We start from the raw sequence: 21,704 nt of genomic DNA on the forward strand, positions 1-21,704 counted from the left end.
AAACTAGCAAGACTGCTTTCTTCCAGTCCAAAAAACCTTGCATCCTAGGAGAGTCTGGACCACTTTTGTAAGGTGCAAACTATTTCAAGTTTATTGGAGTGAAGCAGAGAAAGGGACCCCTTGAAATCACAGAGCTGAGCTTCCCTCAATATGGGAGTGTTTGGATTTGGATGCAGATTTGGCGACTGGTCTTATTATTGATTTGAAAAATTGTTTATTTGAATCAAAATACCTAGACAATAGCTGACTATCTATTGATTGCAGAGTGTTTTACATTGTCCCTATTTACAGGTGGGGAAACTGTGGCATCAAAAAGGGAAGTGACACCAGGTTAGTGGCAGAGTCAAAAATAAGACCCAGGACATACAAGTCCTGGCCATATGACCTGTCCTCTGTATCTTATTGCTTCCTTTAACTTGCCGCACAGTCCCCCCCTGGAATGCAAACAGACCACGTTCTGATCCCTGAAGATTACCCTTTCTTTCTTTATCCTTAACCGTGTTCATCTTCCAGGCTGGACTAGGTGCTGATCTATACTAGAATGATTCCACTAGTGTAGCTAAATGCATTTTAAAATCAATGTACTTGCCCACCAATACCAATTTAAATCATGCTTAGGCTGGTCAAGATTATTTCAGTAATCTACTGAATTAAGATGTATGGGTGTTTGTACTGGAGTTTAGACAGTGTAACTATATTAGCATATTTACCCTAATGCAAAATGGCCCTGAATTTAAGATGACCTCCCCCAAAATTAGATTACATGTAAAATTTATAAAATTGTTATAATTTTCTATGCATAGAACCTAATTATTGGAGAGTTATATTAAATCTGTCCCCCCACTGCTGCAGAGGGGAAAGCAGTGGTAGGGAAGAAGGTGGTGGGGGAGACCGTGGGAGACAGGTGGCAGGACGCAGGCAAAATGCCTCCTGCCTCAGCTTCCCCACTTATCCCTCCCTTGTGCCCGACCCCCACAACAGCCTTGACCACTGCCATCCCCCATCTCCTCCCACCACTCTTCCCCTGTTTCCCACTTGCACCACTCCCCCCTCTCACGTCTCAACCACTTCCCCTTGCTCTGTTATATTGGGGATGGACGGACTCATCTTGGATTCAAGTAAATACAGTAATTTAATTACACCAGTGCCAGTTTCCTAACCAACACGAAGTCTAGAGCATCAGAGGGTTTTACAGGTCAGGAACAAGGTGCACTGGGAAAGATTTGTGTTATCCTTAGACTGAAACAGAAAATGCTGCTACAAAGTCAAGGCACACTTTTATAAAAAGAGACAGGTGTAGAATGGAACATGATATTGTGGAAGTCCATCCACGCTGAGATACCTTAGTAGCACTGTGTCTGCCAAACCTATGCCTGGCTATTTCCAGAGCTATAAGTCCTTCCCTTTCATGAGTGCACACATTTAACATTACATTTTTTATTGAGGAAACCAAGTATTACAAGGCTTCACTGCATTGCAGAGGCAATATAGTCCAATCTGGTGGTTGGCAACCTTTTGAGGCTGTGAGTTGAAATAATCCAGCTTGGGTCACAGGCAGTTGGACAGCCATTAGGACCGAGTGGCTAGTGCTGCCATTCCTCCCTGCTATGGCACAGGAGAAGCCCCTGCCACTGAAGCCCCATGACCACAGGTTGGATCCAGTGCTTAGCAGACCAGATCGGGTCCATAGGCCATTTGTTTCCAACCCCTTGTCTAGTGGATGGGGCATTAGATTGGCAGTCTAGTCTCGACCCCTTTCCAGACCAGCTATTCACTTTTGTGTGACTCTAGACAAGGCCCTGCACTTTTATACCTCTGTTGCCTTCCCTACTCCTTATCTATGTTGGCTGTTTAAACAAAAGACCAGATTCTATTCCATCTGTTCAGTGCCTAAGCATCATCTTATTGTACTTTGCTTGAGTTCCTGAAAAAATGTTAATAAAACTGCTTTTGCAATGTGTCATCATCTTAGCTTAAGACCTAGTCAAAAAAGTAAGAGGATCCACTCGCCTTTTGTGCTAATGTTTTCTCAGGGCCATGAGCAGAGTGGAATGGACTCCCACTTAAGTGCCTAAGTCATCATAGGTACCTAACAGGTAGAATAGATTCTAGGATGAAGTTTTGGGAACAGGCTCTCTATAGTATAAACAGAGCTTATAAAATTATAAGCACTCTCCAGGCCTCTAGGTGCTACTGCACTACAGATAATAATTATAGCAGCAGCTTTAACACGCATCAAGAAATCTGATCTGCACGATAGCATGGTTAAGAGCCAGGACAACATGATTTAAAAAGTCAACAGAATGCTCTTAGTTTTATTTAGGTCAATTAACTTCAGCTTGACAATTAAGTTCTCATGTCATGCTACAAATAAACTGAAAGCAAAACATAAGGGGTCAAATGAGGAGAGTGTTGGCTCAGGATTTCAGTCTGCAAAGTTATTTAAACCCATGAGGTAAAAACAAAATTGAGATGATCAGGCAAAAGGTCTGATCAGCCAACAACTGCTGCTGCTTCAAATATTTGGTTCCCTTGCTCTGTGAACTGAATTTCTTGACCAGAATGTGACTATTGTCAAAAAAGCTGATATACAGAGCTGCAAAGAGGAAGCCATTTGCAGTCCACAACAAGAAGTTTTATTGGTGTGACAGTATCCAGGACTTATGCTCTATATTCTTGAGTGCCATCTACTGGTACTTCATCTATTAACTAACTATATATTATATCCCAAAACTCTATGTTAAAAACACTAAAGTTTCAGAGTCAAGTACTCAAGAGAAAGGAAGTACCAGAATTAAGGCTGTCCCAGATTTGGCCATCTTGGGCATACATATTACAAGGAAGTCTGTAATTATATGACTGCATGCTACTTTTTCTATAGGCCCCTCTCATTTTTATACACAAGGGGGATCATGCTCACTTAATGAGCAGCTATTCAATATTTTGTTTTATCCTCATCAGTGAATGCATGTCCTCATGTCCTCTTCAGTGCACACTATTCAAACGCTGCTGTGAATACCAAACTATTAATTTTCTCATGGGCTTTTGTGGCACCTTCACAAACACTGATTTATCTTCACAATTTCCTTCTATGAGGATAGTATTATCCTTATGTTAAAGATGAGGAATTGAGGTCAAAAGGGCATGCTAATTTTAGATCTCTAATTTGAGATTCCTTAGACTTGACTTTTCAGAGAACCTAGCATTTTAAAGCACTTCACACATGCTACCACTGTCTCTTTGAATCCAGGGGCACTTCCTTAACTGCCTTAGCCATGAGACTATACTTTATCTCCCTGCACTACCCCCTGCTTCATGTACTGTTTCTGTGTCCTAGAGGATGATTAATGAGCTGCAAACCAGGAACTCTTGAGTTCTCATCTCAGCTCTACACACCTTCCAGCTTCTGTATCAAAGAAGGTAGGAATCCTGCAGGTAACTTCCCTTTCACTACACAGTCCTGCATCATTCCCTGAGAACCGTCCATCCTGTTCACTAAACAAGGTAAGCATTGGCATCCTCTCAGCAAAAGCTATGTGTTCACATAATAGAAGATACTAACATTATATATTCCCATAATGTTCTATGTAGGCATAATGGGACCTGATTAAGATTCCCCATCCAACTTTGGGCATTTCCTGACTTTTGAGTGCTTTCCTTTGCAACTTTAGTACCTTTTGTAATGTATATTTTTATGCATTAGTAACAAAGCAAAATAAAGAGAAAAAGAATTTCCATCATGCTCATCAATATGCTCATCAACATGGCTAGAATATTTAGCATAGCCCCCTGTCACTTGAGTTAATAGTGTAACTTGGCAAAAAGTGTAAGTTCCAGCCTCTTTTGGGACAGCCATTAGAGGGAGATAGTCACTTTTTGCACTGGGGTTTCACAAGTCTTTGCTGACAGCAGAGGAATGGTGCACTTATGAATTTTAGGTTCTAATCCACGCAGGGGTGGATCCAGGGGAGGTGCAGTGGTACAGCTGCATGCTCCCCCTCTTCCCTCCCCCCATTCCTACTCCACCCAAACTTTAAAACCAATTGCCTGGGAGGGGCGCAGCACTTCTATTCTGGCCAGGCTGAGAGTCAATTGGCTTCATAGTTCATCTCCAGTCCACCAGCATTAATACCCCTCTATCCTTTTTAGTCTCGATGTTTCACTATTCAAATTATCCTTTCTTCTGTAATGTTGTTGTCCATTAGCCATTTCTAGTCATCTCTCTCCTCTATTTCCCAGCCCTGTGGACTTTTAAGCTGTAGTTAAAAACCTTAAATCAAGTGTAGACATGGCTGACCGCCAACTATTGGAGGCACTATCAAGATGCTCAAGAAGGCTAGATTTTATTTTATGAATCGGAATAAGAGATGCACATTTAATTATAAAGACTACAGGACTAATGACACAATATCTTTCAACTTTTTTTTGGCTAGTTTGTTGTGTTTTCTTAAATTTTATATATAATCTGGCAAATTAGTGCATGCTCCACTAGCTGTATTTTTTTTCTTTCATCATAAACTAAATAATATCATGCTAGCCCCCTAGCATTATAGTGAAGTGCCAAGTTTCTCTTTACCTGGAGAAAAATGTTGTGTTATGTGTGATAATGTACCATATTACATGAACCCCCCCCCCCCATTTCAAAATCCTAGATCTGCCCATGAATTTATGTTCTGAAAAGGTATATTTTATTGGTTCCAGACCTTCTTCCCATGTCTCTTCCATCCCCCCTTAAAATTGACTTTCTTTCCCATTCTTGGCCCTTTTGCTCTCAGTCTCCTACCCTGTCCTCTGGGCCATGTCTCAGCCCTCTCCTGATCCTTGTCTCTTTTCACTCCTCCTTTAAGCACCTTTTCTGAGACCTCCCTTTTACCATCATTTGATCCATGATAATACCAGTCTGTAAAGAGAGTTCTCAGAGAATTAACTGCCAAACTAGTCAGCCTATGCCCAGTATATGTAAGTATATTTGTAGGGGCTCTGAAGTTGGCTGAATTCTTACAAGAACAATATCTCTCAGAACAAGGGTGGCTATTCTGCCAAATTTCAAGTTCCTACTCAAAAACATGGAGGGCACTAGTACTTCTCAATAAAAGGCTGCTTCTCACTGAAAGTATGCTAAGATTTATTTTTACTACTTGCAAACAACCCTTATTTTTCCTCTAACTTCATCCTGAGACGTGGCTGAGTAATGTTTTGAAATTTAAAAAAAAAAAAAAAAAAAATTCAGCCTGAGAGAGAAATATATGATGGAAAATTTCAGTCAGAATATTTGAAATGCAAAACCCTAGATAGAACTCCAGGTTTTGCATTTCTTTTTGTCTCAGACCACCACAGCTACAAAATATATCCCAGTCACAGTACTTAACATTTATCAAAGTTGTAAGCAACTGAACTGAAAGCACCAGGTGACCTTAACTCTAAGTGTCACAGCTAGCACTGCCCATAAGATGGCATCTCTCATTAGAGACCTCCTGTAACAACAGTATCTTCTCCAACAGCAATATGCAGTTGCTGGCTGTCTAATCATATCTGGCCCCTTTGGAAGATGGCCAGTGGGGAAGCATAGTTTAGTAGTTAGAAAACAGACATTTTTTCTAGACATCCACTTTGCCAAAATCTCACTATGGGACTTTAGCAAGACAGCCATACTCTCTGTGCCTCAGTTTTTTCCATTAGTACAATTATTTTTACCAACCTTTGTGAAATGCTTTACCATACTTGGAAAAAAGGCACGATAGCACATCAATGCTATGAATCATTAAGGATAAATGCAGTTGCTTTGCACTATTAGCCATTTAAAATGAGACCTAACATATGTGTAGCTTTTTATATTAACCCTGATAATTTTGATGAACCAACTGTGGCAAACACAGGGTATGCAGCACTTTTCACTGTGCAGCAGCTGTCTCCTGAGCTGATTCTCCTATCCTTCTCTCCTCTTCCCCAAAGATTATCTTTTAACACAGTCTTCTCTATGCTCCAACAGGCAGCAGTAGCTTAACGAAGGAGATGGGGAAGCAGGGCACCAGCCCCAGACACCGACTTATCAGGGTGCAAAAAAAGAGCAGCAGTGGCTGCCTGACCTGCCTGCTCCTAATCCTTTAACTCCCGACTCTAGTTAGAGCCATTGCTTCCTGACCTTGTCTGTTCCTGATTGCCCCCATTGTGAGCCTCTGGGGTCAAGCCTCAACTGCCTACAGCCCAATCATTATTCTGACACAACTTCAGTCTAGTGTTGAGCAGATGCTTAAAGCTTTGTCTTCACGGCTAAAAAATAAATACATAAAAAGGTGTGTTTTACTCTAGGATAACTATAACATGCATTAGTTACCTGTTGCAAAATCTTAGTAAAGAAAAAGCACTGCAGGTTTGCCATGTGATAAAAGGCAAGATAAATAAATATGGCAAACTGAACCACAGGCAAGCATTGAGGATATAAAGTGTCGATTGTGGTAAAAACTATATGTTCCTTGTCTCTTGTTATTTTCCTTGTCTGTACTGGTACAAGATGCAAACATATCATAGTTATCATGATACAGAAGATGAACACCCTTTTGGCAGTGAAGACAAGGGATCAGGGAATACCTGGCCTGTTGACCAATGTTTCCTGTGGCACCAAATTGTGAAAAATACTGAGCTACCATGGGTCCCCCAGGCCACAAGTAGCAGAAGTGTAGTGAGCTATTTGAGCTTCCAGGCTGGGGAGAGGCAGGGCACAGGGGGGTATGCCGACTCTGTAGACCAGATGTTGGGGCATGGGTTGGGGAAGGCTTACCTCCCTGAGCTACTTCTACAGCATCAGCTCCACTTCAATGACAGCAGTCCATGGTTGGGCATCCTGGGAGAGGACCCTAGTGTCCTTTTTGCTCCCTCCCCTCTGTCCCCCTCCTGATACATATATAATGAGCACAGGGCTACACATGCTGGGACTAAATCTTCCCAGGGGTAGTGGGAGGGAGCACCGTTCTGCTCACTTCACTTGTCCCTGCCACCTGGATACACTGCTTGGTGCAGCGCTGCCCCTGCCATGGAAAATACTCCAGGGGGTGATTCTGGTGCTCCCTCATAGTTGGTATCTAGTTGGGCTGGTGCCTTGCTTGCCACCCTACTTATGCTACTGTCAGTGAGATTTGTGGAAACTGGCTTAACATCCCTATCTATATACAAAGATATAGAGCACAATTCATCTTGTCCTTATACCCGATGTATACCAGTGTAAGTCTGATTTCAATGGAAGAACATAAGGCTTACAGACTGGACAGTTCTGGCACAAGGTGCTTCACAGGAGGATACAAGAACCCCACAGTAGACAGATGTAAAATAATCTGCTTGTCCTTAAGGCTTCATTCTAAACCCCAAGACTTAGCAATTCCTTTAAGCCAAAAATGAAGTTTTATTTCCCATTCAATTCTCTCTTTATTATCAGTAAACAGCACTACTAAACTACAAATTGGCTAGACTCAGAATTGACATCACTGCATTATCAAAAACTCACCTCTCAGATACAGGTTCTATCCAAGAGAATGAGTACACCATATTCTGGCATAGGAAACCAGCAGGAGAAAGGAGAGAGCGAGAAGTAGGCTTTGCTATTAGAAACAGCTTACTGTCTTTCTGTGAAAACCCCACTACTGTATCTATTTGACTCATGATGCTGAGAGTGCGTACACAGAATGGCTTCATCACATTGTTTAGTATCTAGGGCTAGGGACAGAAGTTACACACAAACCAGTTTAAGCAATCAGAAACTGGTTTAAACCTGTAACAGAACATAAGTTCAGTGCACATAAACCAGTTTCAAAATGGCTGAAACTGGTTTAAGATAAACCTGGCTGAATGTAGTATCAGGCTTAACTGATTTGGGTCAAACCGGTTGATGAAACGTCTGTCCCAGACCGCTTCCTGGTTCAAGTTCAATTACAGTCCCCCCACATCCCAGCATGCTTTCTAGCCCTGGGCTGGGCTGGGCTGTCTGCTCTGGAGAGCAGGGCTGGCTCTGCCACTCTGGTTCCTAGCTGGAGCAGTGAGGGCTGGCTGACAAAGGGGTGGGGTGTGAGGGTAAGCCCAGCTGAGGATGCAGCCTAGCCTATGCGGGTGGGGGAGAAGGGGGAAGGAGCTGCCCCCCCCAGCAATCCCCAGCTGGGGTCTGGGGCCAGGAAGGGGTGTTAAACACTAGGGGTGTGTGAAGCAGGCTCTATGCAATTTGGATCTGACCCAAATCAGGGACAGCGATTCGATTTATTGATTCGGATCACTGTTTCCGATTCGATTTGGTTGAATCCGAATCTGAAGATTCAATGCTGATTCGGAGAATCAGGGATTTGAACACAGACACAGCTTTAAATTTTTTTTCTACATACCTCAAGGTACCAGCGTGGCTTGTGAACGCTGTGATGCTGGGGCACATGGAGTGTCCCACTGGAGTGTGGGGGGGCCTCCATGTGCTCAGCAGTGAACCCAGAAGTGGACTGGAAGTACTTCTGGTCCACTTCCAGGTCCATTGGGGAGCACACTGCTCCCCCCTTGCCCTCCCAGCTCAGTGATCGGCCATGGGGAGACCCCAGGTGCCCCCCCAGAACCAGGAAACACCAGTTGCCGAGCCAGGGGAGGCCAGTGGGCCTGGAAGCGAACCAGAAGTGCTTCTGGTCCACTTTCGGGTCTGCTTCTGAGCGCACTGGGGAACACCCCGCACTCCTGTATGCCCCCCCAGCATTGCAGTATTCAGGAGCCACCTGGTACCTAGAGGTATGTAGAAAAAACATTTAAAGCTGTGTCTATGTCTGAATCGCCAAATCTTTCTGAATCAATTCAGAGGGTGCTGATCCAATTCAGAGAGATTAAAGGGTCCTCTGATTCAATTTAGGTTTGGAGATTTGGCCGCTGAGTGGGGACGAATCTCCACCAAATCAAATCAGGGATCAAAGCTTTGCACAGCCCTATTAAACACCCCTTTCCCCATTCAAACTTACTGCTGGCTGCAACTGTGGACTACAAATCCCAGAGGCACCTGGAAGTAGGAAGAGGAAGTGATGAGCAATCCTACAGAGTTCTGCTGCTGTAATTCTGGACTGCAAATCCCAGAGACCTTAGGGGCAGCAGGAAAAGGAAGCTGTAGTACCCCCTGGCTTCTGGCTGCATTTCCTGAGCCAAAGGTAAATGTATGTTCACTTCTATTTCAATTTAATCTGTGTAGATTAGACTAACCTGAAAAGACTGAATTGATTCAGCCTTGGATTTTTTGGCTGTCTGTACCTAGCCTAGGTGCCTACCCTTCAAGCTAGCACTGAAGAAAAGAATGTTTTCTACCAACAACTTGAAGAGATTGAGAATGCTCCCAGAAATGAGACCATTATAATACTTAGCAACTTCAATGGTAGAGTTGGATGTAGTTTTAAGAATTGGTTGGGTATTCTGGGCAAATGTGGAATTGGTAATATGGATGAAAATGTCCAGCGAGTGTTAGAACTGTGTGCAAGGCAAAATCTGTGTGTTATTGATACCTACTTTCCTGGGGAAAATTATGAGAAAGACATTATGGAAACATCAGGGCAGTGGCACCAATTAGATCTAGTGCTGACCAGGTGTAATCACCTGAAATAAATCCTGCATACAAGGTCTTATCACCATGCTGACTGTGACACTGATCATACCTTAGTCTGCTACAATGTCAGAATAAATATAGAAAAAATCCACCATACCAAAACTACCAGTCCCCTTCAGGTAGACATTGACCAAACTAAAGACATAGAAAAACTCAGACTATTCAATGAAAAGCTGTGAAAGCAAGTTTACCTAACAAGTCAGCCACCAAGCCTGGACAAAGGAGAAGAGGTTGATATCATATATTTGGACTTCAAGAAAGCCTTTGGCTTGGTGTCTCATGAAGTTCTCATGGTAAAACTGAGGAACTGTGGCCTCAACAACCTTACAGTCCGATGGCTGAGGAACTGGCTTCATGGATGTACCCAGAGAGTGATAGTCAATGGAACTACATCAAAATGGTGCATGGTGACCAGTGGTGTCTCCCAGGGCTCCATTCTCAGACCTGTATTCTTCAATGTATTTATAAATGATGTGGACTCTGGTGTCAGAAGTGGACTGACTAAGTTCGCTGATGACACCAAACTATGGGGAAGTGTGTCGCCCTAGAGTATAAACTGATGATCCAGGATGATCTCGACAGGCTTGCAAGGTGGGCAGATCAAAACCTGATGGCGTTCAACACAGAGAAATGCAAGGTACTCCACCTCAGGAGAAAAAAACCCCACATCACACTTATAGACTGGACAGTGCTACACTCGCTAGCACCACTACTGAAAGAGACTTGGGGGCCATGATTGACCACAAGATGAACATGATCCACCAATGCGATGCCACAGCCAGCAAAGCAAACAAAACTCTGGCTTGCATCTACCAATGCAACTCAAGCAAGATCCAGGAAGTCATCCTCTCACTTTACTTGGCGTTGGTGAAGCCACAGCTGGTATACTGTATCCATTTCTGGGTTCCGCAATTCAGAAAGGATGTGGAGAAGCTTGAGAGGGTCCAGAGGAGAACCACGTGTATGATTAGAGGACAAGAGAACAGGCCTTATGAGGAGAGGCTGAGAGCCATGGGACTCTGCAGCCTGGAAAAGTGTAGGCTCAGGGGTGACTTGATGGCAGCCTATATGTACATAAGGGGTTTACTGTGCATCAGGAACTGGGAGAACGTCTGTTCACCAGGGCACCCCAAGGGAAGACAAGGTCCAACAGTCACAAACCCCTACAAGACTGTTTTAGGCTGTACATAAGGAAAAACTTCTTTACTGTCTGAGTCCCCAAGACCTGGAATAGATTCCCCCCCAGGAGGTGGTGCAAGCACCTACTCTGGACACTTTCAAGAAACACTTGGATGCCTATCTTGCTGGAATCATTTGACCCCAGCTGACTTCCTGCCCCTTGGGCAGGGGGCTGGACCCAATGATCTTGCAAGGTCCCTTCCATCCCTAATGTCTATGAAATCTATGAAGGCTCAGGAAAGTTTAAAAATGAACATGTACAATGCTATAACAGCGTTTGGCAAAAAATGCCAGAAAAAAAAATGCAGACTTGTTTGAAGAGCACTCCGAAACCCTTGTACCACTGGTTGAGAACAAAAGGATAGCATTAACCAACTATAAGAAATATCTCAATACCTTAAAACCAGAAAATCTGAGAAAGGCTCAAAGAGAAATGCAAAAGGAGGCTAAGAGGTATGGCCAAGATTTTTGGATGAAAGTCTATGATGATTGTGGCAGGGCACTGTTGATACCTGCCATTTTAAGGGCTTAGTCAAGCAGCCAGCAGGTGCTTGATTGCAGTGGCCATATTAGAACCATGGCTGCCTATATAAACAGAGCAGTTCACTGCTGGCAGCCAGGCAGAAACATTGCCTGGCTGACCTGCTGAACAGAACATCTGCAGGTAGGATCAGGAGGCTCTTGGTTCTGACCATGACCTTAAACTGCATCCTGTAAACTGCACCCTGCCAGGAGTGGGTGGCCTGGTGGCGCTCCCAGTGGTGTGGGAGCCCCCAGAAAATACCAGGCCAGTTACCAACCTGGTGGAAGGTGGGTCAGGGCACCATAATAACCCCTACCCCCCACATCTCTGTGGGTAGAAGTGGGGGTAAGGCAAGGCTATGGCCACCTGAGCCTCCACCAGGGAGGGAAGCCCCATAGCCCCAGTGAGGGGTAGATGAGGAGCCCCAGTAAAGGTAGGCCCCAGTGAAGGGGTAGAGACATGGAACCCCAGTGAAAGGGTGGAAGTAGAGCCCCAGTGTGGGGGGAACCAGAGGGCTGGGAGCCCAGTGTGTGCACATGTGTGCATGCAGAGTTGCCCCAGGAAGGGCTAGGGCAAGCTTGGCCCAGGTCAGGTAATTGGCTGGTCACTACCCCCGTGAGGGTCACAGAAGAGGCCCAAAAGACAGTATGTCTGCTACTCAAGGTGTGTGCTAGATAAAGCCTATGGCCTAAGGGGCCGGTCCAAGAGGTAGCAGGGCGGTATAAGGCTGTTAATACATGTAAGAGACCCTGTGAGAGGGGGTGGAGTGTGAGACACCCTAGTGAGAGGAGGGTGGTATAAGTGTGTATATGAATGAGGCCTGACAATGAGGGCTAAGCTTGGTCTGGTGATAGGCCAGGAGCATGGTGTCACCTGGATGCCATCTGCGAGGCTTGGGCTGCAGTGTAGAGGAGGATTGGAGCTGCAGAGAGTGCCCCCTTGGCATTGGGACAAGAATGGGCAGCCTCCTGCCTAATTAGAACCAATTATGAAGCAGCAAGGCATGGCAGACGAGTGAGGCAGGCAGTTAGCCCAGGGACAGGTGGGCGGGCCAATGGAGGACCAACCTTGAGACGGCCCCCCTGTCACAATGATTTTCAGAAAGTAGCTGACTCATGCAATAGCCGTGGAATGTATGAAGGCATCAAATGAGCAATTGGTCCAGTCAAAAAGAAAACAACTTCACTGATAAACAAAAACAACTTTAGTGCTGGATTGAACACTACAGAACTATATACTCCAGTGAGACTAAAATCAAACACAAAGAGCTCCAAGAATTACCACAGTTCAAAATTATGATAGATTTAGACAACAAGCCTATATTAGAAGATTTGCAGAAAGCCATTAAATCAATTCCTGGGAACAAGGCATCCAGCAACAACTGTTTGCCTACTGAAATCTACAAATGTGCCAACAATAAATTACTTTGAAAGCTTCATGAAGTTATACTGCTCTCAAGCAGTACCACAAGACTTCAAAGACACTCGGGTTGAACAATTATACAAAAACAAAGGGGATAGAAGTGACTGTGACAACTATACAGGTATCTCCCTGTTGAACATCATCAGAACAATTGTCACTCACATCACGCTCCCTAGGCTGCAATCTCTAGGTGAAAGAATCTATCCTGAAAGTCAATGAGATTTTCACTCTGGACGCACACCATCAGTATGATATTTTCAGTCAAGCAACTGCAAGAGAAGTGTAGAGAAAAACAAATAACACTGTACAGAGTCTGCATTGATCTGAGGAAGGCCTTTGATACAGTCAACAGACAGGACTTTTTACTGTTCTGAAGAAACAAGCCTGTCCCCCCAAGCTGATGAACATCATTTGCTCATTACATCAAGGTACAAAGGCAACTATAGTGTATGAAAACAAAGACTCAAATGCCTTTGACATAAACAATGGGGTGAAATAGAAGTATGTCTTAGTTCCTATACTTTTTAACATCTACTTTTCATTCCTGTTTCTTCATACATTCAAGGACTGTGATGATGGCATTTATCTTCGAACCAGACTAAATAGAGACTTGTTCAACATTGCAAAGTTTAGAAGGAAAATCAAGGTGAATGAACTGAGAGACTGCCTATTTGTGCATGATGAGGCCTTTTTTGCCTCCAGTAAATCTTCTCTGCAAAATCTCTTGGGCAGATTTTATGAGTCATGTAAGAGCTTTGGGATGGCAATTAGTCTCAAGAAGACTGTGATCATGTACCAAGGGGTGAAAGGACCAATACCTGACATCAGTCTGGAGGATAAATCTCTTGGTGTCATTGGCAGTTTTTGCTACTTGGATTCCAAGATCAGCAGGAATCTTGACCTTCAGACTGAACTGACAAACAGGATCAGAAAAACAGCTAAGAATTTCAGGCTATTACAGAAATGTGCATGGAATAACAGCAAATTATCAGCTAAGGTGAAGATGTGAATCTACGAGACTTGTGTGCTGTGATCCTGCTTTATGGTTCAAAAATGAGGACTACATATGCTAGGTATATCAAGAGACTGAACAGCTTCCACATGAAATGTCTGGATAAGATTGTGAAAATAAAGTGGGACGACAGAATACCAAACACAGAGGTACTGGAGCATACAGGATTGACACTTAAAAACCACTATCAAGGAGAAAAGGTTGCAACAGATTGGCCATGTCAAGAGAATGGGAGAAGCCCATATCCCCCAAAATATTTAGTATAGTGAGATTTGAGATGGCTTTAGAAAGTGGAGTCACCTTCTATGGCAGGGGTGTCCAACCTTTTTGAACGTGGGGCTGGATCATGAACTTTTTATCACCCAGCGGGCTGGCAGGAGCAGGCGCTTGTGTGGCCTGTCCAGTCCGGCCGCAGCCTGGGGGCGCAGGGGTCAAGGGGTGTCACCTGACCCTGCCATGTCCTCCCTGCCACCTGGGTGGCCTCGAGGATGCTCCCACACCTGTGCACCTGGGATCAGCAGCCAAGGGGACTTGTGGGGACTTTATAGGGGGGTGCGGAATGTGCAGGGACACCCCCCTGCTCCCTCTCTCCCAGGACAGCCTGAGCCCAAGCTCCAGGGGTTCCTCCCTCCCTGAAGCCCACAACTCACCACCCCCAGCACAATGTCTGCGGGCACAGGGGGATGTGGGGAGGCAGGAGCGGTGCCAGCTTCCTGCCCTGACAGCCACAGCAGCAGTGGCAACAGCATCTCCTGCAGGCCCAGCCGCAGCATTCCTCCAAGCCGGCATCTGCACTCCCTGCACCCACCTGCCCACTGCACCACGACCTGCTCCAGCCCACGTGGCCGGCGGGGACTGGCGCAGGGTGGGGCCGGCATGCAAATGAGGAAGGGAGGGGTGGGGCTAGGAACAGAAACCCTGCAATGTGGGAGAGGGGAGGAGCTGGCATGCAAATGAGTAAGGGAGGGGTGGGGCGAGGAAGGGACACCTTGAAATGAGGGGGGAGGGGAGGAGCCGCACCACGTCAGCAATGTCAAGCTGACGCGGTGCGTGTGGGAACCTTGTCCCTTCCCCAGCCCTTCAGCAGCCATTAGGAAGCTGCTGAGGGGCTGGCAGAGGGACAAGGGGTGGGAATGAAAGTAAACAGTGTTTACTTTCATTTCCTGTCACAGCACCACAGGCCTCAGAAAATGGCTTGGCGGGCCGCATGGTAGCCCACAGGCCGCATGTTGGACAAGCCTGTTCTATGGCAATACCATGATATATGCAAAAATTATATGAAGTTGTTCAGTATCAATGTAGAAAGCTGGGAGAAGCACCCAGAATCCCATCTCATCTGGAGGAAACATCTGGCACTGAGTGCAGCTCAACATAAAATGGCTTTGAGCCAGGATGGAAGCAAAACAAGAAAGAAGAAAGCATCATGTGTAAATTTGGACTCCAACTTAAACAATGAATGGATCTGTGAAGCTTATAACAAGCTGCATCACTCTCAAATTGGGTTTGTCAGCCACAAATGGGTTCATCAGGCACCTGACTAGTCCTATCAAGTGTACACCATGATCCAGAGGATCAACGGTTGCCTACTAGGGGCGTGCAAAGCTTCAGTCTGCGATTCGATTTGGAGAAGATTCAGCCCGATTCACCAAACCCGAATTGAATCAGGAGAAGAAATAAAACCTCTGAATTGATTTGGAGCCTGTGAATCAATTCAGAAAAGATTCAGAGATTTGGAAGCCAGTCTTTCAGGGGAACAGAAACTGAGAAGAGGGAGGAGTGGGGGGGGGGGTAGGTGGAGACTGACATCTGTAGCTGGCCAGTGACTGTGATCTTTCCCTGAGTCTCCTTCCAGTCACAGTGCTCTGGGGGAGGGACATAGAAACAGCATATAAGCCTCTGTTTGCAGGCTTTCTGTGCCTTTTGTGAGCTGTTTCTGCCTGAGCAACAGCATCTGAAAGGTACTGGACTGGCTTAGCTTCCTACCTAGTCAGTCGCCTGCTACTTTCTGGTCTTGGAAAGGATTGGATATAGCTTACTAACTAGAATCCCTCTACTTATCCCTATCCAATCCATTTCTTTCAATTTACATTTGGTTTTGGGTTCTCCTGCCCCACACACTTTTTAAAAAGAAAGCTGTGTTTTCCCTGGCAGTGAAACCCTTGCACCTATCTCCAGGAACCTTGGCAGGCCTAATGCCCTCAGAAGGGGCTACCATTATGGCTGTGCGAAATGGCACCATTCTGTCTCACCTTGAGTTTCCACAGTTCGACGTTCTGTTCCATTCCATTGAAACAGAAAGACTGTTTTGACGTTTCACTGGGGATGGAAAGTCAGCCCAGCTGGGCTGACTTTCCATCCCCAGCACTAGATCGCGTTGGGGGCAGAAGTCAGCCCAGCTGGGCTGCTTTCCCATCCCCTGCACTAGATCTCCCCTGGCGCAATCTAGTACAGGGGATGGGAAGGCAGCTCACCTGGGCTGCCTCCAGCCCCCGGTGCAATCTAGCATGGGGGACAGGAAGGCAGCCCAGCTGGGCTGATTCCCACCCCTGGCGCAATGTAACATGGGGGACGGGGAAAGCAGCCCAGCTAGGCTGCCTCACCACCCCAGCGCGATCCAGCGTGGTGCGACGTTTGAAACGTTTTGACCCGCCTCATTTTGTTTTGAGGCATTTCAATGGCCTTTGTTTCATTCCACTTTTGCTGTTTTGACCTCAAAATTGGTTGAAACAGTGTCAAAATGAAATGGCCGGTGAAATTTCACACAGCCCTAGCTACCACCTCCGCTGTTTTCATCCAAATCTCCCTTAACATACACATGACACGATTTTAGCTTTCAGCAGTTTGAGGTGCAGTTTCCCACAAACCACTGCACCTATCTCCTTGAAACTTGGTAGGCCTCATGCCCTCAGAAGGGGCTACCATCCCTGTAATTTTTATCTGAATCAGCCAAAAATGACAATTATAGGTATTTCAGTTATTTCCTATTATAGTCTATGGCTGAATCTCCCCAAATTGGTGCTGAATCTTCCAAAGCCAACTCAGCTGAATTGATTCAGGACAGCGATCTGAGTTTCTGAATTGAATCACTATCCTCCAAATCAGCCAAATCTGAATCAAATACTTCCCTATTCGCACAGGCCTATTGCCCACTAGATAACTCTGTATATCCTTATTGTCCATATAATACATCCAGACCTTCACTGAACCTAAGTTCTTGGCCCTAGCAATGTGCTAGATCAATGAATTCCACAGTTTTAATTTCATGCCATATGAAGACATATTTGCTTTTATTGATTCTGAGTTTTTCACATTTAAGTTTTGTTGAACTTCTTCCATAGGTTACAAGACATAGAGAATAGATACCCCCAAACTACTTCTGTTTATTATTTAATAGATACTTGTATCATTTCTGTATATCAGTATCTGAATGAGGCAGTGTCATTGATTATTATAATGACATTATAAAGTTTCCATAATATTTCCAGTCCACTCTTTATATGTGCTACCTTCTTATTTGTATTGGTGACTACAGTCACTGAGGAAACATCTTCATTGAGCTTTCTAGGCTGATGCCCAGGGCCCTCTCCTGAGTTGCTATAGTAAATTTTGCACCCCTGGGAAGTGGAGAAGTAAAGTACATCTTTGCACTCTGATCTACATAATCACTCCTCATTTACACTGGCAGGGGTGAGAGGAGAATAAGGGCTTTGGAAGGCAAAGACGCATAGGCAAACCATAACAGGAAGCACCAAAGCAGCACCTGAGAAATCCTAGGTGCATCACCTTACCTGATGATCAGGAAGGACCATAGACTCTTCTTTGCTGATCTTTCCACACAGCGCCATTCAAACTCATCCTCTCCTGAGGCCCCCAAAAATCAATGGTGACCCTGTAACAGAAGATGAGGAGGTTATTTGGTTTAATGGGAAGAAAAATGTAGAGGTTAATGGTGTGGCTAAATCACATCATGGCTTCACAAACTTCACTGACTGCCTTGCCAGACTGATCCAATCATGTTGCCCTGTTCCCCGCACAGGCCCTTATACTGGTTAATCACTCATTAGCCTTGTCCTTGAACAGTATTTTACCCAAGCCTCGATGCTGCACATTCTTAACTCTGACCATGTAAGCAGCAACGGTCTAGCCAAGAGGCTACTCACATATTTATAATTAAATATTCATTTCAGTGCTTTGTTGAATTGAAGACATAAGCCCAACTCTTCTGGATTGTTATAACAAGAATAATATTCCTAGCACTGGACCCCACTCATCTTTCAAGAGTTTAAGCATGTACAGAAGCCGTTCATTATTGTGCTGTATCTTAAGCCCTGAGAATGAGTCGTTGTGTAGATGCTTTCACTTGCTGAAGGATCAATTGGAGATGCTCTAGAAATGTGCCCTTTTTCACATTGAATTTCTAGACATAATATCAGAGCGCATAGGTGAAGAGAAGATTCTGTTACCCTGAATCTGATTGTGGCTAATAGGAGATGCTTCAGTGAATGGGTAAAACCCCCGTAATATACCTACTTAGAAACATTATGCCTTAGAGTTACATTTATTCCTAATCCCAGCTCACGGCCAGTTTTCACCTTGATACATGACAGCAGTTATTTTCATTTCACTCTAGCGGGTATAACAACAGATGTTAATATCATTTGTATAAAAACCTAATAGCTTATTACAAATCATACAAGACTATTTGGCTCTATACTCTCAAAACCTTCAATCATGAGTTCCACACGTAAATCATAAGATGAGTAAAAAAAATCTATCTTCATACATTTATTGCAACTTAATTTCTTTTTATATTATGGATACAAACTAACAGGAACATCTGAGTGCCTGACACAGTACGTTCATTACTTCATACAGTTCTATCATAGCTTTCCTTCCTCTGCTTTTGCTACATAGTTATTCTGGGCTTTGGATCTTTTCTTTTTTCCCCCCAGAATCTATACTCATTACATCCCATTTCAAAGTTCTTCTCTAACTACTGGCTATATGTACTAGAGTGCCTCAATATTTTGACTATGATAGTATTTCCCCATAGCCTCATAAAGTACAGGCAGTTTTCACTGCATACAGTCTATTAAAAACAGGGGTGGAACATACACATCGGGTAAAGGATGGACTGAAAAAAATTTACTTCAAATTCAAAACAAAGGGAATTGTAGGTGTTCCCAAGAGTTTGGCTACCTTTACTTTTCAGTTAGGCATGCCTTTGTTCAGTCACAGTCACCTAAGAAAGTCTGTTCTGGAAAGATTTCTAATCTAAAGGAGTTTGGATAACCTAAAATAGGGTGGCCAACCTGCAGTACAGGTGCCACAAGGTGGCATGCAGCAGATCAGGGAAGGGACAGGCAGTGCAGTGGCAGATGGGGCAGGGAACAGAAAGCAGAGCAGCAGATTGGGCAGGGGAAGGGGATTGGAATAGCATTAGGGGAGGATGGAGCAATAATTTGTGGCATGCCTGCTGAAATGTGTGGCCCGCACTGACCTAAAGTAACGAACATTTAGTTATGTTCATGCAAACAATGCTGTAAAAACATAAGGAAGTACCTCCTCCTCTTATTTTAAGAGCACAAAGATTCACACCAGCATTTCCATAGGCTTCATCCATTCATCACAAAAAAAAAAGATCTCTCATCAGGCTGTTTCCATTAACTGCTCATGGAAATGAAAAAAATACTCATATTCACACTGAAGAAACAGCTGGTGAATACCATTAGACCCCAATACCGTTAGAAAGCCTTGTCTTCCTTGGTACATCGGCCCATGGGCTATGAATATCCCAGGCATCCATTTTATGAAATCCTTTGTAGCATCTTTTATAGAGAAGCAGCTTCTATACACTGAAATGGGATGCATAAGAACTGGGTTTCATTCCTAGATTTACCACAGACCTGTGCTTATAGGCGAAATCACATTATTGCTCTGTGTCTCAGTTTCCCCAACAGTACTATGGGACTAATCCCACATACCCATGGATATCCTAGGATGAAAGATAGCATTCTAGGGAGTATGTCTGAAATTTAAGTAAAATAATTTCAAAATAATAGCCTACCCTCATCAACAAGAAGGAAGTTCCCCTCGTCACAAAAAACTCAAACCTCAGTGCAAAAAGCTTTAGTTGAACTCTATAGAAAATAGTTAATTAATATCTCTTGCTGCGGCCTAATTCTCTTTTCAACATGTGGCTGTCACTTCCCTGTCATCACAGCTGATTTACAATGGGGTTTAATTAAATCCTCCGTACATTATTCAGCATTCTCTGAAGACAACACCAAAGCGGCCAAGGGTATTTAAAATGTCACCTGCTGAGATGTATCATCTCCTCCTAAATAAATATGACAGTGATCAAACTTTGGCTAATTACAGTGACTTCGTTATTTGTTTGTATGTTTTAATATTTAATTGCTTTCGTGTTCATCCAATTACAAAGCAACAGCAAATAGAAATTAACTTTTTATCAGCGTGTTTCCAGCCCAGCTAATCAGCACTTCAAAGGCCAGACACAATAGGAGGCCATCCAACCTGAGAGAGCTTTACAATATATTCTCTGTTGAATGGACCCTTCTATTAAATTAAGGGAGAAGTCTGTTCTTTAATGTATTCCCAGCTCCCACCCAGACTCCCTTTATGTGGCCTTTTATGGACCTGGTTGCACTATCTTTGCAATAGGATAGTAAATTGTTTGTATTGTTCCTGTGCTCATTCACATAGTGAATTTAACTGCAGGCTGGCACTTCACAACTGCCCAAAGGTAACTACACTTTACTCTGCATCAGCACAAAAACACCCTTTCTTTCGGCAATTTATCTTTTGTAATCCAATAGTGTTTAGGAGCCCAAGCCAAGAATGAAGCTCCATTGTGCTAGGCACTGTACATGCACACCTAGGAACGTCATTAATCTAAACAGACAAGTATATTATCTTTATTTCAGTGGATGATAAAAGCAGAGAGAGAGATCAAGTAATATGCTCAATGTCATAAAAGATGTCTATGGCAGAACTAAGAAATGAACCCAGATCTCCTGAGTCCCAATCTTCAGCCTCAACTAGGCAGTAGCTATTCTTTCCTTGTTTGCATATAATGTATATGCAGTTATGATTACAAAACTATTCTAGTAATACTTTCTCTTCTTTCACTTCTTCAGAACTTGCTAGGAAAGCAGAAAGACAGAAACCTCCTCCATTAAAAAAAAATGTCCATGCTTTACTGAAGATGAAAGGTAATTTTTTTGTATTACTGTCTAAGGTCCATGGCAGACATTACACTTAACATGTCATTTTTTACACAAAAAAGTACAATGTTTTTGTGGCTCCTTTCCATCATGCCTTAAATTGAATGTTAGGCAAAGTCAGGACTGCACTGGGGTCTGAAACTGGCCCTGCTGGGCTGACATTCACCTGACTGTCAGGCACCCGGCTTTCAACTTCCTGGTGCAGGGGAAGCCCATGACTATGACACCAGGCTCCACCTGCCCTGGCAAATAGGGCGGATTGGGATCTGATCCCCAATCCCAAAATTGTGCATCCACGTGCACGTGGCATGGCAGGTAGATCATGCCTGACCAATCTGGTTTTGTTTTATGACAGGGTCACAAAATGCTTAGACACAGTAGTAGGGGTGGATATTGTTTTCTTGAATATGGTATCTCATCCCATTCTCATAAATAAATTAAGAGGCTGTGACATAGATGTTTACATGGTCCGGTGGATGGCAACTTGGCTTAGCAGTCACACCCAGAGAGTGGTAGAAGATGGGTTGATATCGACCTGAAAGGATGTGTGTAGTGGGATCCTGCAGGGTTCATTCCTTGGACCTGTACTCTTCAGTATCTTCATCAGTGACTTGGATGTGAGTGTGAAGTGTACTCTGTCCAAGTTTGTGGCTGATACTAAATTGTGGGGTGAAGTGAATCCTCTGGAGGGTAGGGAACGATTGCAGGCAGACCTGG

At 44.2% G+C, this 21,704-nt stretch overlaps 1 protein-coding gene and 1 long non-coding RNA gene across 6 annotated transcripts in view; one reads left to right on the forward strand and one right to left on the reverse strand.

Moving 5' to 3' along the window:
- TNRC6C (trinucleotide repeat containing adaptor 6C) overlaps positions 1-21,704 on the reverse strand; it is a 619,746-nt gene that overhangs the window by 577,112 nt on the left and 20,930 nt on the right. For all 5 annotated transcript variants that reach the window (XM_059732172.1, XM_019494291.2, XM_059732174.1 and 2 more), the window contains exon 2: positions 17,529-17,629. In XM_059732172.1, the coding sequence (XP_059588155.1) occupies positions 17,529-17,585 (57 nt within the window). In that variant the 5' untranslated portion in view covers positions 17,586-17,629. The remainder of the gene's footprint in view (positions 1-17,528; positions 17,630-21,704) is intronic.
- LOC132252098 (uncharacterized) overlaps positions 9,094-21,704 on the forward strand; it is a 30,513-nt gene continuing 17,902 nt past the window's right edge. Inside the window, exons 1-2 of the long non-coding RNA XR_009463844.1 lie at positions 9,094-9,155; positions 20,901-20,975. This is a non-coding gene — a long non-coding RNA (uncharacterized LOC132252098). The remainder of the gene's footprint in view (positions 9,156-20,900; positions 20,976-21,704) is intronic.

This window comes from Alligator mississippiensis, chromosome 8, assembly GCF_030867095.1.
Source record: "Alligator mississippiensis isolate rAllMis1 chromosome 8, rAllMis1, whole genome shotgun sequence".
NCBI lineage: Eukaryota > Metazoa > Chordata > Crocodylia > Alligatoridae > Alligator > Alligator mississippiensis.